General features: G+C 33.8%; 1 protein-coding gene across 1 annotated transcript in view; it reads right to left on the bottom strand.

The window, feature by feature from the left end:
* The window catches only part of LOC134846468 (uncharacterized), an 85,781-nt gene extending 68,734 nt beyond the window's left edge, over nt 1-17,047 (bottom strand). Inside the window, exon 1 of the mRNA XM_063863839.1 lies at nt 16,578-17,047. Within this exon, the coding sequence (XP_063719909.1) occupies nt 16,578-16,686 (109 nt within the window). The 5' untranslated portion in view covers nt 16,687-17,047. The remainder of the gene's footprint in view (nt 1-16,577) is intronic.
* Nucleotides 17,048-18,886: the final 1,839 nt, after the last annotated feature.

Raw genomic sequence — 18,886 nt, 5'->3', positions numbered from 1 at the left:
TAATTATCTCCATGTAAGGCAAAATTGATGCATTTAACGTCTAAACAATTACCATTGAAACCAAAAACGTTATCTCAATTCAATTTAGAATGAGTCAAGCCACTGCCACTTCAAGTCGAATTGTTCATCCAGTTTTTTTCAGAACCACGATAGTAATTTTTCTTCCAGAAATTCAAATTTAGTTACAAAAAGCACGCGTTAACACATAAATATAGCTAGCAAGAGTTTTCGTTATTGTTCCGACTTTCGATACGAAAGTAACGGAATATTTGTGCTCGGGGTGGGTTTTTTTTTCTTCAGACAAATTTCGACTTTTTAACTAGCCACTTTTGACGGAATTTTTTTATATCATTCAAAAGGTATTGTTGTCTTGAGCTTAAATTTGAAAAAATATTTCACCTGTGATCATTTTTCGTAAACTTATGAGGGTTTAAAGATAGCCATTTTGGCCATTTTTACCAATTTGGGACAATTAACGCGCGATATATTTCGCGCTATTAACGCGTAAGCGGAGATTTAATCCGTGGTAGAAATCGTTCTAAATAGGTTCAAGGAAGCTTATTTGTCATAATTGATTTGTTACAAGGAACGAAATCTATCTTTTGTACTTTATATGGCGTGTGGGGGGATGATTTTCATAAAAAATTTCAAATTAAAAAAAAAAAATATTTCATTTTATGTTATTTCATATAATTTTTTTAAACGTTTTTACTGCTGCTCCATAAACCTTAAAAGGCAGTCGGAACATTCAGGGCTTCGCCCTGATACGAGCAGTCTTGTTTAACTTATTTGCTATTTTATTCAGCCCGTTAAGTTCACACTTCATCTTCGATGTTGTCCAAATGTATAGTTTTCCAATAATTTCTTTGACCAAAATTTCTTCAAGACCAATTAAAGGGCAGTCAGAACATTCAGGGCTTTGCCCTGATATACGAGTTGTCTTGTGCTAGCTAATGATTTTCATGCTGCACATTTTGTTAACAAATTATCCTTTCAAACTGTTGTTTTGGAAGAGTTTCAATTTTACCGGCAACTGAATTTGCTGCTTAATTTGCTAGAAAAACGAAAAAAAATATTGAATCATGATTACGGAGTTCAGTAAATTTCTACAACAGCAAATAACAATATTTTAAAATAAAGTTTGATAAATGAAACAGCGTTTTAAAAAAGTGAACAACAGTTTATTTAAATGAAGTTTCATAAATGAAATGTTTTTAAAAAAATAGAAACCGCGTTTCTTCGAATGATTATAAATTTTGTTTAGTTTCCAACTATTCCGGGTCTGGATTTTTAAATCATTTTCAAATCTGTATATGCATATATAAATCGTTAACGTTAATTAGTCCTCAATATCAATCTCTTCCTTTGCGATAGAACCTAATTGGATTTTTGACCTCAATTTACCAGGGTAATGGCGGGTCTGTTGCAGAACTATTCAAGGCAATATTGAGACACAGACAGCTCAACTCGTGTGGTGGTTTCGTCATGTTAAATTAAGCTGTAGTTAGATTCTTACAAATGCCGTCAAAGTTAAACAGACAATTAAATGCACAATCGAAGACAATGGTCCAAACCAATACCAACAACTAGCAAAAAAGTTCACCCGGGACAAATCTTTCCATCGTAGAAATTATGATTCTAATCAAAAAAGGGAACACTTTTGAAAAGTGGTGGAGTTTATTTATTAGAGTTGCATGTCAGTTTGGAAAAATTTTTGTTTACTGAATGAAATGTCGAAGCTATATTCAAGCTGATAAGCTGATAAGCTAATAAGTATTAACAAAACCATAAATAAAAAGTGAACATTGTTTCAACACTCCGTTATTAAAAACAAAAATTCAAAAAAAAACTTCAAGTCTTCAAAAACATCAATTCTTCAAATTTTCATTTGGATTCCAACTTTTCTAAACTTTTTGTCAATGAAAAACCAGATTGGATGATAATTGAAAGATAAACAATTGGGTCGATGGAAATGTTTCTCCTGTTAGGTACAAACGTCCGATGGTCATACTTGAGTGATGGTCAATTTCAAATAACTCTTTTCTGAAAAAAGAAAGATCATCAGTTTTTGCGTCAGCTCCAATCTCTCCAATATCTCGACTAAATTTTTGCAAGTATACTGGACAAGGTAAATCACGGACAGGAGATCTAAAGAGTGGCTGGTTCAACAAATTGTCATCAACAAATCCGCACTGACAAAATCGATTTCGGAACGATCTAAACTGATTTTAAATCGATTTTACATCAATCCAAATCAATTAACAAGGTACAATTTAGGAACTGAAATGGATTTTGAATACACTTAAGTCGATCTTTATTTATAACCTTGAATCCATTTAAGTGTCTAAAAAAAGATTTAAATCAAATTGGATGGATTTCTATTCACTAAAATCTAACCGAATCTTGACAAAGTCCATTTTTAAAAACTTTTGAGCAGATCAATTTTTGTATTAACAAATCTATTTCAAGTCAATTCAAACAAAAATCTTATGAAATAAATTGAGAAATGGTCGATATAAATCATCTTTTGAGCTCAAAAACAAGCAATTAAATCGAAGATTTTTCAAAGTTTTGAAAAGTATTTCGAGTCACGACTGAAAGTGCTTTAACTGATTTATCACTCGACCTATTCCGATGATTATTTTTGGCTCCAGATTTTGCGTATTAAACAAAAAAACGAAAACACCCGAATACAAATTTCTATTCCATTTCAAATGGTCGGAACAATAAGTGAGCTTTTTAATCCGGAAATATATCAAAAATTTTATTTCTTGATAACTCTTAAACATTTTAGCTACTCTAAACCGTCAATTTGAACTGGATGCATGATTTCAGACTGCCAATTGGATTTTTGTCAAAACAATGCAATCGAAAGCATTAGTATAACTTTTTATAACTAAAATAATGTAATTTTCAAAACTCTGTTTATAACGAGAAAAAAACGTTTGGTTTTTTATTATTCTACCGGACATTTTGAATGAAAAATGAAAAATGATTGAAACGAATAATTACAACACAAATTCAAAACTGATGAAATCGAATAGTACAGAAAAACTATTTATTCTGCTATAAATCCATTTTAATCCCCCTAATAAAAGAAACTTGATACTGAAAAAAATGTATTTGAGTCAATTTAAAATTTTTCAAGCTAAAGTAGATCTAAATTTAATCTAGATAGTTTTATGCTTAAACTTTTTGTATCAGAGTAGAAAGACTGTATATGCTTGGCACTTTAGGACTCATTTGGTTACACGTGAGTAGATTCGAAGAAAAATTGGCGCTCTCTGTTTTTGCTGAAAAAAATTTTCAACTTAATCTTATAAGTGGACAAAAACTCTGCTATTTGGATAATTTTGCTATTCAACAATTAAAACAATGTCGTTTTGACTTGTTTTATCTGTTGATTTTGAAGCAACTCGCAATTTAAAAAAGGGAAGTCATGTTCAATTTTATGCCGTTTTTGTACACCGTTTGTTTTGAAGTACTATAAGAATAATAATAATCGATTACAATCAGTTGACGACAAATTAAAGTTTTGCTCTCATTGAAGTGCAAAATCCGTTTTAATCAACTAAATTTGAATTTTCGAACAATTTTTCAATACTATAATCCATTATTATCAAGTATAATGCAGTATAATTGTAACAATCATCGTTTCCCTATTATGATGTTTTTTACTGATATCAAAATACAACATATTTACTTCAATTTGTACAGTTTACACGACTTACGAAAAAACCCGAACGGTCTATTTTTGGCAAAGTTCTAGATCGGCGCTAACAAAACTTGGCGAACCAAGAACGACTCGATGAAAAAAACAATTCGACCCGCGCGGACCAAAAAGCCGACGAAAACGGCGTGATATGAAAAAAATGGCACAACCAGCGCGACTAAAAATTGGCGTTTCCGGATCCACGATTTAATTTCGGTTTGGTATCAGTTTTGCAAACAAATGATTTTTTATTATAACGATAATATAACAGATTTTTTACAAAATGTATAATGAAAAATAAAAGATTATAAATTCCTTAATACTTTTTATGATTATAATGGCTATAAAAAATTCAAAATTCTATTTCGGCGGTTAAAATTTTTTATAAAATTTATAAATTACAGCTATAAGGTAAAATTATGAGGCTCAAATATCAGGTTTGTAAATTTACTTTTAAAATTTGATGGTTGCATGATTGCAGAAATGATTTTTATAATTGAAAATACGGTAAAAAATGAGCGAGATAATTCGAGATTCTTGATTTTCCAGATGGAAAAACTCAGATGAAAATTTCACCTCGCAGCAACTCTTTTTTGGAATAAACCTTCTAAAGAAACACGTTTCAAAACATTAATTGTATAAAAAATAACGTCTCTTTATAATAAAAAAATGTGTCCCCATAAAATAATACCAAAAATTTTTTTCTGGCTACCACCAGCATAGCAATTTGGTCTCAAAGGTTGAAACGATAATGATTTTTAAAATTTAATTAATCCCATTTACAAAGTAATAAATCCCCTAGATCTCGGACAAAAAAATACTCGATAAAAATTCTGTTCTTGAGTTATAGCAAACAATGCAAAGTTTGATGACGTAATTGACAAATTTTTAATAAATTTGAAGACGAAAAATTAGGCCGAGTTTCCTTTGCAAAACACCATCCTTTTTTCAAGACAACTGGTTTTTTTGAGAAGGCGTTTTTCAATGTATAATGGTATCAAAACGGGCTTCACACAATACATACATTTGTTTCTTTCCGTTCAAATTCTTCTCTTGGTAACTTATAATCCAATTTTTTACCCAGCAAAACAAATGCTTCATTTACCTGAAATTAAATACAAAATTTACCTTTTGAAACCACAACTTCCTTAAAGAAGTTCCGAAAGTCTCTACGAAAGCAAATAGAAAAAACTATAAAAGCGTTGAAAATAAATTCAAGAGTGGAAAAATCAAAAAATATCTTCCTTGAATAAATTAACTAGATTTTTTTATATTTGATCGAAATGAAAATGTAGACAGATCGAAACGCCTCATAAACAGTGTTTAAACCTTTTGAAACTAAATTTTAGACAACAGTTTTATTTTGGTATACTTTTTAAGATTAGTTTTTCATCATTAATAAACAAATGGTTCAACTTAAATGGCTACCTCACAGTAAATGTGCTTTTTTTGAAAAAGCGAAAATTTTTCTGTATTGATAATTATAAGTAAGCATGATTTCTCAAATCAAGGCGGCGCCCTGAATGAAGAAAGTTTCGACTGCTCTTTGCGGAGGGTGTTGTGATTTCAGTTTTTGATTACAAAACAAAAAACAACAATAGCAGATTGTAGCTTTTTTGATGCAGTTCTGCCTCAGAACTGCAAGTTCAAAAGCTATTTTTTTTCAATTAGTAACGCTTAATTGAACCGATTTTGCTTTAGTAAAAATTGGAATGTTCGAACTGCTCTCTGAGGCATCTGAAACTCAAAAATATCTGTTGTTTCAATTTTACCTATTCTTCTTCGCCCACGCAAAGTCAACTACAAAGTGATTTGTTTTTCATTTATTAAAAAAATAATTGAACAAAGTTGTGTGTCTCAATTCAAACTGGAATGTGTGCTGAGCCAGATTTTTGGCCTTTTACTTCACGCTTTAATAGATTATTGCTAAATAGCGCGCCTTTTTCCAAAACCTTGATGATATAAACTGTTTTTGTCGCATCTACTAACACCTCTTAACTTGGATCAATTATTGCTTCTGAGCCGAAATTACTCGCCGGTTACGCGTTTTAGGAATATCCTGCTTCAATTATCTCCTTTTGGTCCCTTCCACCATTTTTGAACGCACAAAGTTTTACAAGAAAAAATTACAGGAGAAAAATATATTGTTCAGCTCATCACAGTTTATCACAAAAACATATCTCAAAAGAAAATTTATCGTTGAACAATTTTTGGCAAAAGTTCTGGTAAGAAAGGCAAAGTTTTTCTGGATACAAAAAAAACTAAAGCAAAATTTACAGTACAAAATAATGAAATTATATCAAGCAAAAAAAATAAAACTCGAAAACGGAAGCCAAAATCCAACAAAAATGGGAAGCATACTAAGTAGACACTCTTTAAAAGTGACTGATGACTTCATTTAAAGACTGATGAGAGACGGAATAGAAGTTTAAAATATGAGCTTTTAATGTTTTTGAAATGTCCGTTTATTTTTTTAATGATATGAGCCATGGCATTCAGGTTTATAACTTCTACTTGATTGCTACTTAAGGCCAAAAAATTAAAATTTATGTTTAACTGTATATCTTTGGTCTAGAATCAAACTGCAGAGCAGAATGGAAGACAAGGCTAAATACATGCGAAATGCGACTTGATTTGTCTTCAAAGAAGTGAATTGGAAATTTTTGTAACTTCAATCATAGATATATTTAGAACGAGGCTGCTCGTATCAGGGCAAAGTCCTGAATGTTCCAACTTCCTTCAAAGGTCTATGAAGCAGTATTATCAAGAAAAATGAAATTGAATCTGATAAAACGGAAGAAAAATAAAATCTGAGTTTTCTTTGTGAAACGGAATATTTGTGATCCGTGTTTTTTTTCTTCAGACAAGTTTCGACTTTTTAACTAGCCATTTTTGACGTATTTTTTAAACTATTCTAAAGCTATTGTTGTCCTGAGCTTAAATTTGAAAAGATATTTCAGCTGTGAGCATTTTTCGTAAAGTTATGGTGGTTTAAAGATTGCCCTTTTGGCCAGTTTGGGACAATTAACGGGCGATATATTTCGCGCTATTAACGCGTAAGCGGAGACTAAATCCGAATAATAAATCGTTCCAAATTAGTTCAACGAAGCTTATATGCCATAATTGATTTGTTAATAGGAGCTAAGTTTATCACTTTGTACTTAATATGGCGTGTGGGAGGATGTTTATACAAAAATTCACAAAATAAAAAAAAATGTTATTGTATTTTTTACATTTAATTTTTTCATGTCATAACTTCTCCATAGACCTTAAAAAGCAGTCGGAACATTCAGAGATGCGCCCTTATACGAGCAGTCTTGTTAGTTTTAGCATTCAAATTTACGAGTCAACGTTCAAATTTTGAATCACATGAGCTGTGGCATTGAGGTTTATATTTTCTGTTTGATTGTTACTTAAGGCCAAAAATAATGAGGAAGTTTAGAGATTTGTAAAATCTTGGTCTAGATTTATATTGAAAGACAGAATCGAAAATCAAGCTACAAATATGCGAATTGGGTTGGCCTTCAAAAAAGTGAGTTAGAACTATTTCATTTAACAAAACTGTCTAAAAAGTCGACCGAAGACGGATTATAAAAACCAACGATCTTTATCTATTCAATTGATTTTTGAAAACAGGTTTTCGTTGAAATAAATTTTGAATGTATTTTTTGAAATCAAAACAGGAATTGTTGAATTGTTGAATTGATTTGAGAAAAGACACAGAAAGTTTGTTCTTTTTAACTGTTGCTCGAGAATTGGTCTCCTGCACTTTGGAAGTCATACTTCAGTGCAATCAGGCACATATTCGTGTCTTGTGTTTGATTGAATACATAGTCTTATCTACGTATTAGATCAAAAATAAGTCACGAGTCTGAGACTATTTAAAGAGAAAGTTTGAGAAAGAAGACGAAAGTTAAAAGAAATCAAATCCATTTTTCTATTTATCAGCAGTTTTAGAGTTTTTAGGACGTTTTTTTGCTAAAAATATATTAACTGAGCTAGCTTTATAAAATTATTTATTAACTTTAAAAAATTGCTCAAAATTTTGTCATGGTTTTCTAGCACTACAGGTATCTTACAGAGAAATCATCTTTTCTTGCAATCATCTTCTAAATGAAAATGTCTTCATCATTTTATGGACCTCAAAAAATATAGTAGAAAAGCGTTCTGTGTGAATTTCCTGTTAACCAGTTAACTTGGTTAGGTTATGATATTAATGAGGACGATTATTCTCCAAAATTTTCAAAAACAGATGCGATCCAATCACTCAAGCCCCCAAGAACTTTGAAACAGCTCCGCTCATTTATGGGAACGTTGAATAATTTTCGACAATCTTTAAAGGCATGTAATAAGCAGTCGTTTCTGTGGGGAGAGGAACAAGATAGTGCCTTCAAAGGATAATCAATTTGGTGGCTAAAATTCCTAGTTTATTTCATTACGATTCTTCAAAAAACTCTCGGGTAAAATAAGACGCTAGCCATAACGGGCTACGAGCTTGTCTCGAGCAGGAAATCGAACCGCGAGTTTGGGCCCCAACTGCGTTTGCTTCGCGTTTTCTTATTAATGCAGAGGCGAAGTATAGTACAAACAAATTGGAATTGTTAGCGATCGTTTGGGCTTGTGAACACTTCCGTACGTATTTGTTGGGTAATAGTTTTCAAGTGTTGACGGATCATAAAGCCATTATTTCGGCATTGAATGAAAATTATAATAATAAGTCATACCAATCCCGTCTTTCTCGTTGGGCGGATCGTTTATTACCTTTTGATTTCGAGGTTATTCACGTCCCAGGGGTTACTCTGGGTATTGTGGATTAATTATCTCGCTACCCTACATTTTCTGCTCCTGCTCCCTCTAATTATGATGAACTTTTTGTCGTCAAGTCCATTGAGGCTTTTAATTCGGCCTTAACATTCATGAACTCATTTAGCTTGTATAATTCGAGGGATGGGTTTTGTCCTTCGTCGCAAGAGGGCGTTGATCTTCCAACACGGAAATTTTCCTTGCCTTCATCTAAGATTTCTCCGGCAGGGGGCGACTTAAAATTAATTCGATCTGTCAGACAATCAAATCACTTATGCAAATACGTGTTTCAAGTTTCTCACCGATAGAGGGCGTCGAGATATGCTCTGAGAGTGTTAACCAATCAGAAACGGCTATGCAATTTAAAAATCGTAGACCGGTTTCTCTCACTATAGATCATTGTCTCCGACATGGATCTATTCAAAACAGTCAAACCTCTTTTCTCTCAACATCTCATCTTTTCCAATCTCACCATCAAAGTATGAATTTGCCGGACCCGATTCTACCACCAGATACTAACCAACTACTCACTGCCGACGATCTAAATTCGACTCAAGTTCATCCCATTGACTCACAGACGATACTCAACTCGACGGCGGAACAAACTGACCTCCTCACATTCGTGGAAAATTTTTCTCTGAACTCATCGAATTTCAGACGTCCAAGCCCGCGTCCCCCAATAAGATCTCGACAGTTAGGTCGAATCTCTTGTATGGATCAAATCCGTCAACACAATCGAACCCGTGAGCGAGCAGCCAAAACTCGAAGAAAGGAGGGACATAATCAGCTGTTGGAGGCTCTGAGAAGGTGCCGTTTATCTAGACCTGGAAAGGTCCACACAGCCGCTAAGATTGGGGTCTTTACAGTTAACGGCGGTAAGCCGATCCTCTCGAAATCCAAGAAAGACATCGTGGGACTGCCAGGCCTGTTTGATGCTGATCTCTTAGCCGAAATTACGGAGGAGGATTGTTTTCTGGGTCCTAAGAAACGTGCTATTGTCAACAAGGATGTCACTACCTTCAATAAACTCCGGGCTTATTTGGCTCAATTCTGGCCCAAGGCGGCGGTAGTCAATAACTGCGTGATCATTGACAACTAATTGGCAATTCCCGAAGCTTTGAGACAAGCTGTTCTTGCTCGCCTTCATTGCTCTCACCCAGGACAAGATGTCAGCCTTCGAATACATTTGGTGGCCGATTTCCTTCTGTTCTCATTACCAAAACTACTGGGGCTAAGAAGGTTACAAAATTCCTCGAATCTTACATACATATTCATGGTATACCTCAATCTATCAGGACTGATCATGGTTCTGGGTTTAAGAAAGATTTAGTACAACAATTTTGTTCTAGTAGGGGTAATAGACATATTCTTTAACCTGTTGAGTCTCTGGTTTAGTTGAACGTTCGATACAGACTATAAAGCGAAAACTGGGCACTGCTTAATTTGATCCTAATTTTGGTAATTCTAAGGAGACGATTTAGCAGATAATTGAAGACATTCGCAAGAGTAATCATTCTGTGCTCAAAAAATTGCCTTTCGAGTTACATTTTGGACGTAAGCCAAATTCTGAATGGTCCCAAGCTTATCATAATGTTGTTTATTCTGATACTTCAGCACAAAGACTCGAACAAAACCTTCTTACGCCGGAACAGATTGCTAGCCAGGACTACAGCAGGGATGGCGCTAAGTGGTGCCTAGATGAAGTTCCAGCCCTCCGATTGCTCCACGATTCAAGTCGATGTTTTCTCTGGAGGGTAATGTGGCTGAGAGTGAGCCTTACAAGGCTCTAGCTGAACTCGCTCGGGCGGCCAATAAGTGGACGCAGTTTAAGCGGAACCTCCCACCGGATGGGGGAAAGCGAGTCCTCAAAGTGTTGTAGAGTCGTCATTCGGATCTTGCGCATTCTCTAAAGACGGGTCTTTCCCGTAACACACTTCGTTTTTCGGAGGGTAGGTCTGGTTCAACGCCCCCAGGCGCTCAAGCTAGTTCCCGTCGATTACCAACTCTACAACCCCGTCGCTCGACTAAAACAAGTAAATTGGAAAACCTTCTCTTATCCGATCTTAGTCGAGTTAGAGTCTTTAGGAAAATTATAGATCGTCAGTCCGGCAAACCTCTTTATAAGACTGCTAAATTCAAGATTACTCAGATTACCGATCACACTTAAGTTACTGACAAAGGGAAAGTCTATCGTAAAAACCATGTTTGCCTTAAGCCTAATTTTTGTTATAACATTTCAGCTAGCCAAAACACACTAGGTGATCGTCTTCAAACACCAGGATCGACTTCCCTCAGTGTGGGCAAAAGGCCAGCTAATCGCTCTCAACCAACGCTGTTGGAGAAATGTCCAGACGACCCTAGTTTATACCACTCGATGGTGGTGGACCTCACCGCTGATTCATCTAGCGAGGGCTCTTCTGGGTCAAATCCTCTAGAAGTGGTTAGAGAAACGGCCTAAACTTCAGGATGATTTGCCGCCTGTTACGTTTGCCAACACGACTATTACCCCCCGCCAGTCTAACATGGATAGTGTCGTCCTCTCGCCGCCTGTCAACCAATCTACTAATTCTGGCCTAGCGGATCCTCGGACTGAGTTTCTGTCGCCAGATGGTGTTTCTCCGGAGAGTTTCGCTCCACCCTCACAAGACGCGTTTTCCGAACCACACTCTTCGTATCCTTAGCTGTCTCTCCCCGCTCAGCCAGTAGTGGACGAATCGGAGGTTGTAAGGACCTCATCACGTAGCAAGAAGTCTACGAAAATCTTTGGCGATCCTTTACGTCACTCTGTTAAATTAGTGGAAGAAGAGAAACTAGTGGAGGAGGAGGTTCAAAATTTACCCTCAGGGAGCGCCTTACCGTTCTCGCATTTGCCAAGAAAACCGCTCATTCGTGATCGAACTCAATTGACCTTTTTGGAGGCGTCCTCTTCCTCATTTGTCAACAAAACTCAAGATGGCGATTGACTATTATTTACATATCAAACTATACAAAAATCTATCAAACTTTCTATGCTCTAAATTCTTTGCCACCTTGCATTTATGAGGGATAGGGGTGCTATCTATCTAATGCTCATTTGGGTGCAGTTTATTTGTTATAACAAAAATTTTGAACTGATTTTCAAAATTTTTCTCTCCCGCGGGGAATGTCATGAGCCGACCTTCGGTACCTCGCTTATAACTTGTCTTTTGCAGCTATGCCGCAGATTTATTACTAGTGCTATTCAAAGTCACTGGTATGGCCTATACTGAGTGCCACGCTGTGCGTGGTCACTCTATTGCTTTGCTACATCGTTTGCTAGATGTTATTTATTCTCATCCTCAACTCTATATTCTCTTGGTCAAAGATTGACTAATAAATATTAAATTGGAACTAAGTATCTAAACAACTAATCTATCAATTTACTCTTACAGAACAACTAAATTTTGACTCTTTATTTCTCGGCAAATGTCAGAGGCGGATCTAGGACTTTCTCGAGGGAGAGGGTATTTAAAAAAAAAACTTGAGTACAGGGGCTGACCGCGTTCAGGGTCCGATCTAGGAGTTTCTCGAGGGGGTTTCGAAATTTTTGTTGACCTTTTTTTTAGGTTGATCTAACTGATTTCCCGAGGTCTCCCAAAGGATTAAAAAGCCCTGTTTTGGCAAACATTTTGGGCGCCGCAGGCAAATTTAAAAAAAAAAGAGGTCAAGAAAGCATTTTAGAGCCAAAAAAAGAAAAATTTTGGGGTTAGTCACTAAATATGGTTATCTTAAAATAGTACAAAGGGGCGACCCTTTGGGTCGGCAGGGGTCGAATTCCTAAGGGGGAGAGGGGCTTCTCCCCCTCCTAAATCCGCCCCTCTTTGCGTTTGTTTCTTTTATATTTTCACATTCATAATTAGGAAATCAAACCAAATATAAATAACTGCAATGAAGTTTTTTCACTGGTTTACCTTGACTTAAATAAAAACCTGTCTTTGTAACTTTTTTTAATTGCCTGATGATTGTTCTGTCGCATGTCTTTTGTTATTATGATGTAATTACTTCATTTTTTAACTGAGATCACCAAAATTTTTGTCCGTTGTTTTTATCTGTCATAAATGCAAACTCTGAGTCATAAGCGCACTGTCGGTCAATTTTTTGTTCAAATTTTAGAAGGAATAGTTTTTTAGGAAGTGATGAGCGTTGGTAGACAATTATCGATTTAAATTGATTCAACTTTTTTATACCACCTCTTTGAGGAAAAGTCGCGCTGTTTCAGATAGTTTTTTGTGGTAATAAAAATGAAAGAAAAGTCTGAACTTCCTCCTCCTGTTTCTCTTCCTATGGCTCCGACACTATCTGCCACGCCCCTTCTTTCAATGAATTCTGTTCATCAATTTCTTTCCTTACTTAGAGGCCTAAAAAGGCTTCATCTGAGGATCACAAGAGGTAATCTTCAAAATTAGTCTCCTGACAGTGAATTACCCTTGCAGTATAACATAATTGAAATCATGAAAAAGATCTGAATATCCAAAAAAATATATAAAATTAGCAAATCTTTCACAAAAACCTGAAAATTGTCTTTTTTGGGCTGTTCGTTTTCAACATTTTGCCTGCAACGCAGAAAAATAAGTCAAGATTTGAGAGCACAAGGAAAATCAATTTGGTCGACATTAAAAGGAAACCCTACCCCTCAAGAAAATCCTAGATCCGTCCCTGATATATGTGTTTAATGGAAGCTGTTTTTACATCCGCTGGTTTATATTTGACCAAAGCGTTTCCTAACACTTTATTTTGCCCTTTTGTAAGCAATTTTAACATAGCACAAAGAGGGGCCGTCAGTTTCCGTATTTTCTTGGGAAAAAAACATGTTTAAACAATCAAATCAATTCTATAATTTTATTGTGCGGGAAAAGCTCGCGACTAATTTTCGGACTTTCATAGTGGCGCCCAGTGTCATTTGGATCGGACTTAAATTGTGTATATTGTTTTTTAAAGCAACAGTCAAGTCCCTTGACACTCGCCAGCAAATTAGTTCAATATTCAAAAATTAGTCGCGACAGACTGCTTTTTCAGGAATAGTTGGAATGATAAAAGAGCTTCAAACTTTTTTGAAAAAAACTTGGAATAAACAACCTTGATTAAATTATTGTTTCATCCGTGATTTTGATTCAGGAAGTAGGCTTTTTTAGATTAAATAGCTCCAAATACAAAAAGTTTGCAAATACAGGAAGCTTAGGTTATTGAAGCCATGCTTTTCGCTACAGGCTGCAAAAATTGGTCAAATTCTGATGCTGTATTTTATTAATTTGAATTGTTTTTTGTTCACCTTTTTTGCAATTTTTCACGGTATTTTGGGATTTTCACCGCATTTTATGTTCACCAATTTTTTTGTGGTTTTTTGCAATTTTGTTGCAATTTTCACCAATTTTTTTCAAATTTCACCGCGTTTTTGGTTGAAACAGCTTCTCTACTGCCGATTTCAGAAATCTAAATATTAAAAAAAAGAAAAATTTTATAAAAAATGTGGTTCGAAAAAAATCTGTGAATAGGTTTAAATGGTTTTTTTTTGTTGTTTCGATTTTCGAAAAAAGTTTTTTGTGCTTATTGTGATGGCTTTTTTGTGCAAACTATTTTGTTTAACTTATACACTAACACTTTTGAGCAGCTCATATGCTAGTTGAACAAAATTGTTATTCCCTGAGCTGAGTATTAGAAAGACCATAAATTTATAGATTTTGAGTTTTTGTCAATTTAAACAATTGGGGAAATTAAATCCCAGTAAAATCGAGTTTTAAATTCTCATTTAAGCTTATATCAGATCAACCAATTAATCACTTCAAAAGATGCTTAGCAAAGAATTTATTCCTGTCATGATATGATCACAATTTTTTGAATTTTTTAAATGGTAGTAGGAAATTTCATTTATTGACTGTGATTCCTGGTGTAATATATTTTTTATTCCAACATAATGATAAAATTTTTGAAAAAATTGAAAACTTACTTTTTTCTAAATCAACTTCAATAGCATTTGAATTGACATACTATTCTCAAATGTTTTTCGATATATATGTGATTTTTTAAAGTGGCCACAACTTTAAAATTTTGTTTCTCTTTTTCCTGTGCACCTAAATCTCTTTTTTTTTAACAGATGGAGCTGAGATAATTCCAAACAGCTACACGTACACTTTCTAGTCAACAACCTAGTAGTTGCTACTTTAGCCACTTTTTGCGGGTTTTAATGAAACAAATTCTTAATATTCTCATTGCATTTTCATTTATGTTCATGTTTGAGCAAAAAAAATCATGGTTCCTGACTTTTATCATTCAAATAAGAGTTTTAGAACAACATGTCGAAAATTCAAATATATTCAACCGCAGTGCGGACCGTAACTAGATATAGCGAAAATTTAAAAAAGCTTCAGGACAAAAGCATTCGTAACGACGTTCAAAGTTCTGGGTGACCAGCAAAAATCACGGAAACTTTAACCAAGAAAAAACTTTATCAAGAAAAAAATTAGTGGATCTCTCTGACACACAAGTAGAGAAGTTGAATATCCGTGCTGTTTGGAAATTAAGAAAGTTGGAAATCGCTTTGAACATTTTTTTTCTAAGTAAAAAAAAAGATAGCTGAAGTTGTAGATGAACTCTACATTCTAGTTTTAATTGAAATTGTGTCCAACCGTGCGTAATTTAACATCGTTTTTTTTTCAAAAACTTTCATTAAAAATTTCAGCTTCTTAGCATTGTTATTTGAGAAATTATAGGCGTTGAAAAAAGATCTTTGCCCAATTTCCTACGGCAAAAAATCTTAAAGTAATTTTAAAAAAATATTAGAAAGCTTTACCGAAAAAAAAATCTTTCACATCTTATTAATAAGTTTTTTGAAATAAAAAAAACATAGTTTTTTTGAATTTGCGTACCTGATCTTTGAATGAAATAGTCGTTTACTATTCTTTATTGCTTATACAAAAATCACTAATTTCATTTTACTTGTACAAAGCCATCAAAAGTATCAAAACTAAACGTACAAAAAACTAGAAAACTTGGACTGGAATCAAGTTAACAACCTTCTTCCGGTAAGTAGATAAAATTAAGATTTTCCACTCTTGTTTATTTTAAATTTGGACTAAAACTTGCACATTTTTCGGATTGAAATAGCTGTAGGGTGTAAAACCGATACTGACAAGAAATGATTGCAACCGATTTTATAACGATAATATAGCAAATACATAGAAAATCTGATTTGCATCTGTCAAAAATTGATTTAGTTTGATGTAGCTAGAAAACCATTTTAATCAAATCTTAATTGCTTTAAATCAATTTTTGCCAAATTTTCTTGGTTTCATTTTGGTAACGGTTTTGCATAACAATAAAATTGATTTAAATCAATTTAAATCCACTTTGTCTCTTTTTTTTGTAATTTAATTATTACCGATTCTATACATATTACATTCAGATCTTCTCGTTTATCAAAGAACAAAAAACATGGGAGTAAACTTGAAGGATATGCTTTTCAATTGACTCTCGTATTGATGTTTAGCCTGAAAAAAAACACTGAGTATAACCAACCTGTAAAGTTTCTGCACCAAAAATGAATTGTTCTAAATTGAGTTGTTCAATTATATGTCGAATACTTAACATAATTGATCCTAGAACGTTGATAAAGAACAAGAAAATTGTAGAAGTTCTGCATAATTTTGCTTTTCGACCACGAGAGCACTAAGATTTGCAAAACTCAAAAAGGTTCCCTCAATCGCTATAAGTTGCAATAAAAAAACTCTTTTCGTTGCTTACTGAAGTTTCGATGAGAGCCGACATTAAATAAATTTTGGTGCATGTTAGATGGACTTCACTGCCTTGCAAAAAACCCAGTAAAAGATTCAAATCCAAATTTTAGGCAGTAAAATTGATGGTTTTTCTGCCGTAAAAATCTATTTTATCCAAATCGATTTATCTATCTAAATGATCTCGTAAATCAATTTTTATACAGTACTTTATGTGGAGAAAAGTTGATTTAAATCATTTCAACCTCAAGTCTGTCAGTGCGGGAACGCTTTAGGGGGATTTGGATGTTAATTTTGGTCCGAATAGTGTAACTTACTGTCAGGCATTTGAGGTATGTCCTGTGCCACTTCTGAAGATGAGAGAAGTTCCAATATGCCGCCATTGCTGCCTCCCTTTCCAGAGCTGTCCTTGTAATCCATATCCATTACAAAATCTACCCGAGGTATGATTTGAAAATTAAGTGTCTCAGTGGATTATTAGAACAATGGGCTTTTCAGGCAATGAGAATCAAATTTGAATATGAGACTGAATTTAGAAGTATAGGCGTGAAAAACGTCAGAGAAGAGCTTTTAATCAGCGTCAGGGGGATTTAATTAAGAGTTTAGCAGAGCAGAGAGAGAAAGCGCATGCTATCTAATTACTATTCAGCTGATGAACTATTTCTGTACAGTATTTATTTTTTCTGTTTATTTTATATTTTTTAAAAGAAACTGACTGAAACGAGAGCTTCTTGTTGGTAATGATTATGGATTTCGTTTTCAAAAAGGATAAACGTCTCTTTTTTTAATCAACTGATACGAGCAAGCTAAAGGGAAAACTAACTAATAGGATTTGAGCCCATAAGTGAATAGCGTGAATGGCGTAACTTAAATTCAGTTCAAGATTATTTTCGAACACGAATTTTTATTTGTTCTACCCTCATTGGCGAAAAAAACTTGAAACAAATTGCTCTAAGAAAACAGGAGGTAAAATTGATGAATACTTAATGGAAAAGTTCAATTTATTATTTGAAAACGCAAAAAGTCACAAGAAAAGTAAAATTAAAAGTACGCTTAGAAAACGAACTATTCTTTAATACAGACTTTTTATCTACTTTTCTAAACATGTTACAAAAAATAAAAGTGATAAAAGTAATGGTTTGCTTTAAGTGTTGTTTTTGGGGTCTTCTAGTATATATTCCCACTAAACGATGAAAAAAAAGAAAACAAAAAAAGTTACATTGTTGCATAGATATTATTAGGAAAGACAGGATATAGGACAGCCGAAACAAAACAATTTCATCTAAACTAGCCTCAAACTGTTCTTTTCTATTTTCTCCGGATATTTTTAACTATCCTACCCGGGTTGACAAAAAATGCTTATCTAACTATTTCATACTACTTCATACATCAAAAAAAATACTAATAAAATAGCAAGATGAGTATTTTTTTTTCATACTATGAAATATTAAAAAGCATTTTTCGCCACATTCTGGAATTTTTTCGCTACCATACTTTTTATCACAGAAATTTTATGAAAATAGCAGAAGCAATTTTTTGTACAATTTATGAAATTGTATGATAAGCCTTTTTTCCATAGACGCCATATATGAAATTGTATGATAAGGGTTTTCCTTCTATGGACGTCAACCCGGGCTCTTTTGGTCCTTGTTAACTATCCCCCCTATGCATTTATTATTTTTTGCTCAATAAATTTGCTATTTTTTCGTTTTTTGGAAAAAATTGACGTTTGTGCTCGGCAAATATTTCAACAGTGACAACAGCTTTTGCACTGACCAAAGTTCTTTTCTTGATTTTTTCTACAAAATAGATATAATTTTTTTGTACATGAGTTCTTTGTCACAAAGAAAACTTTTGACAATTTCATTTCTTTCCTTTCATTTTCTTTCATTTCTTACCAAATGTTTGTTATGGACTTTTACACATTTACGGCATCTGAAAGACAATTCTACCCAAAAATGAAATTCATTTTTTGATTTTTTAAAAGTGCAGCTGCGGAAGCGTTCAACTGACCAATTGGAATAGTTGGTAGTTTAAAAGCTAATTTAAGGGTAATTTAAGTGCCTCGACCTTGCAAATTTTCAAATAATGCCTCGCGTAAGCATTATTTCAACTAAGTTGAGGCCATTTAACTGATTCAAATGTAGCGTTTATAGACGTACCGTTTATTATTTATACCCGACTTTGCATGTGACACGAAAATTTTTGGCAAAATTTTGGCAAATGAAAAAACTCATGTCTACTCCTTTGTTAATCAAGTCAAAATTTTTGACGATTTATTACAAACTAGAATTTCGCAAATTTTATTTATTTGGGACATTGAAAAAAAAACAAGGATTTCTTAGAATGGACACAATTTTTTGTTTCAACTTTTTCAGATAACTATTTATGCGCTCTAGCATTTATTTAAAATTGTGCAACTGGTAAAACACAAAGGAATAGGTGAATGTTTAGTTTTTGAAACTTGCCTTGCTCAAAATTATTCTCTCTATCAACCATAAACTTTTCTCTGTGAAATTTTGGTGCAAGTTTTTACGTTTTCCTAAGGGAGCAAAAACTTACATACAAAACGTTTTTAAGTTAAGTAGGGCTGCTTGTATATCAGTGAGAAGCCCTGATTTTTCCT

The sequence above is a fragment of the Symsagittifera roscoffensis genome, chromosome 5, assembly GCF_963678635.1.
Source record: "Symsagittifera roscoffensis chromosome 5, txSymRosc1.1, whole genome shotgun sequence".
NCBI classification, from domain to species: Eukaryota; Metazoa; Xenacoelomorpha; order Acoela; family Convolutidae; genus Symsagittifera; species Symsagittifera roscoffensis.
The sequence above is the reverse complement of the archived record's forward strand: the minus strand, read 5'-3'. Positions and strand labels throughout refer to the sequence as shown.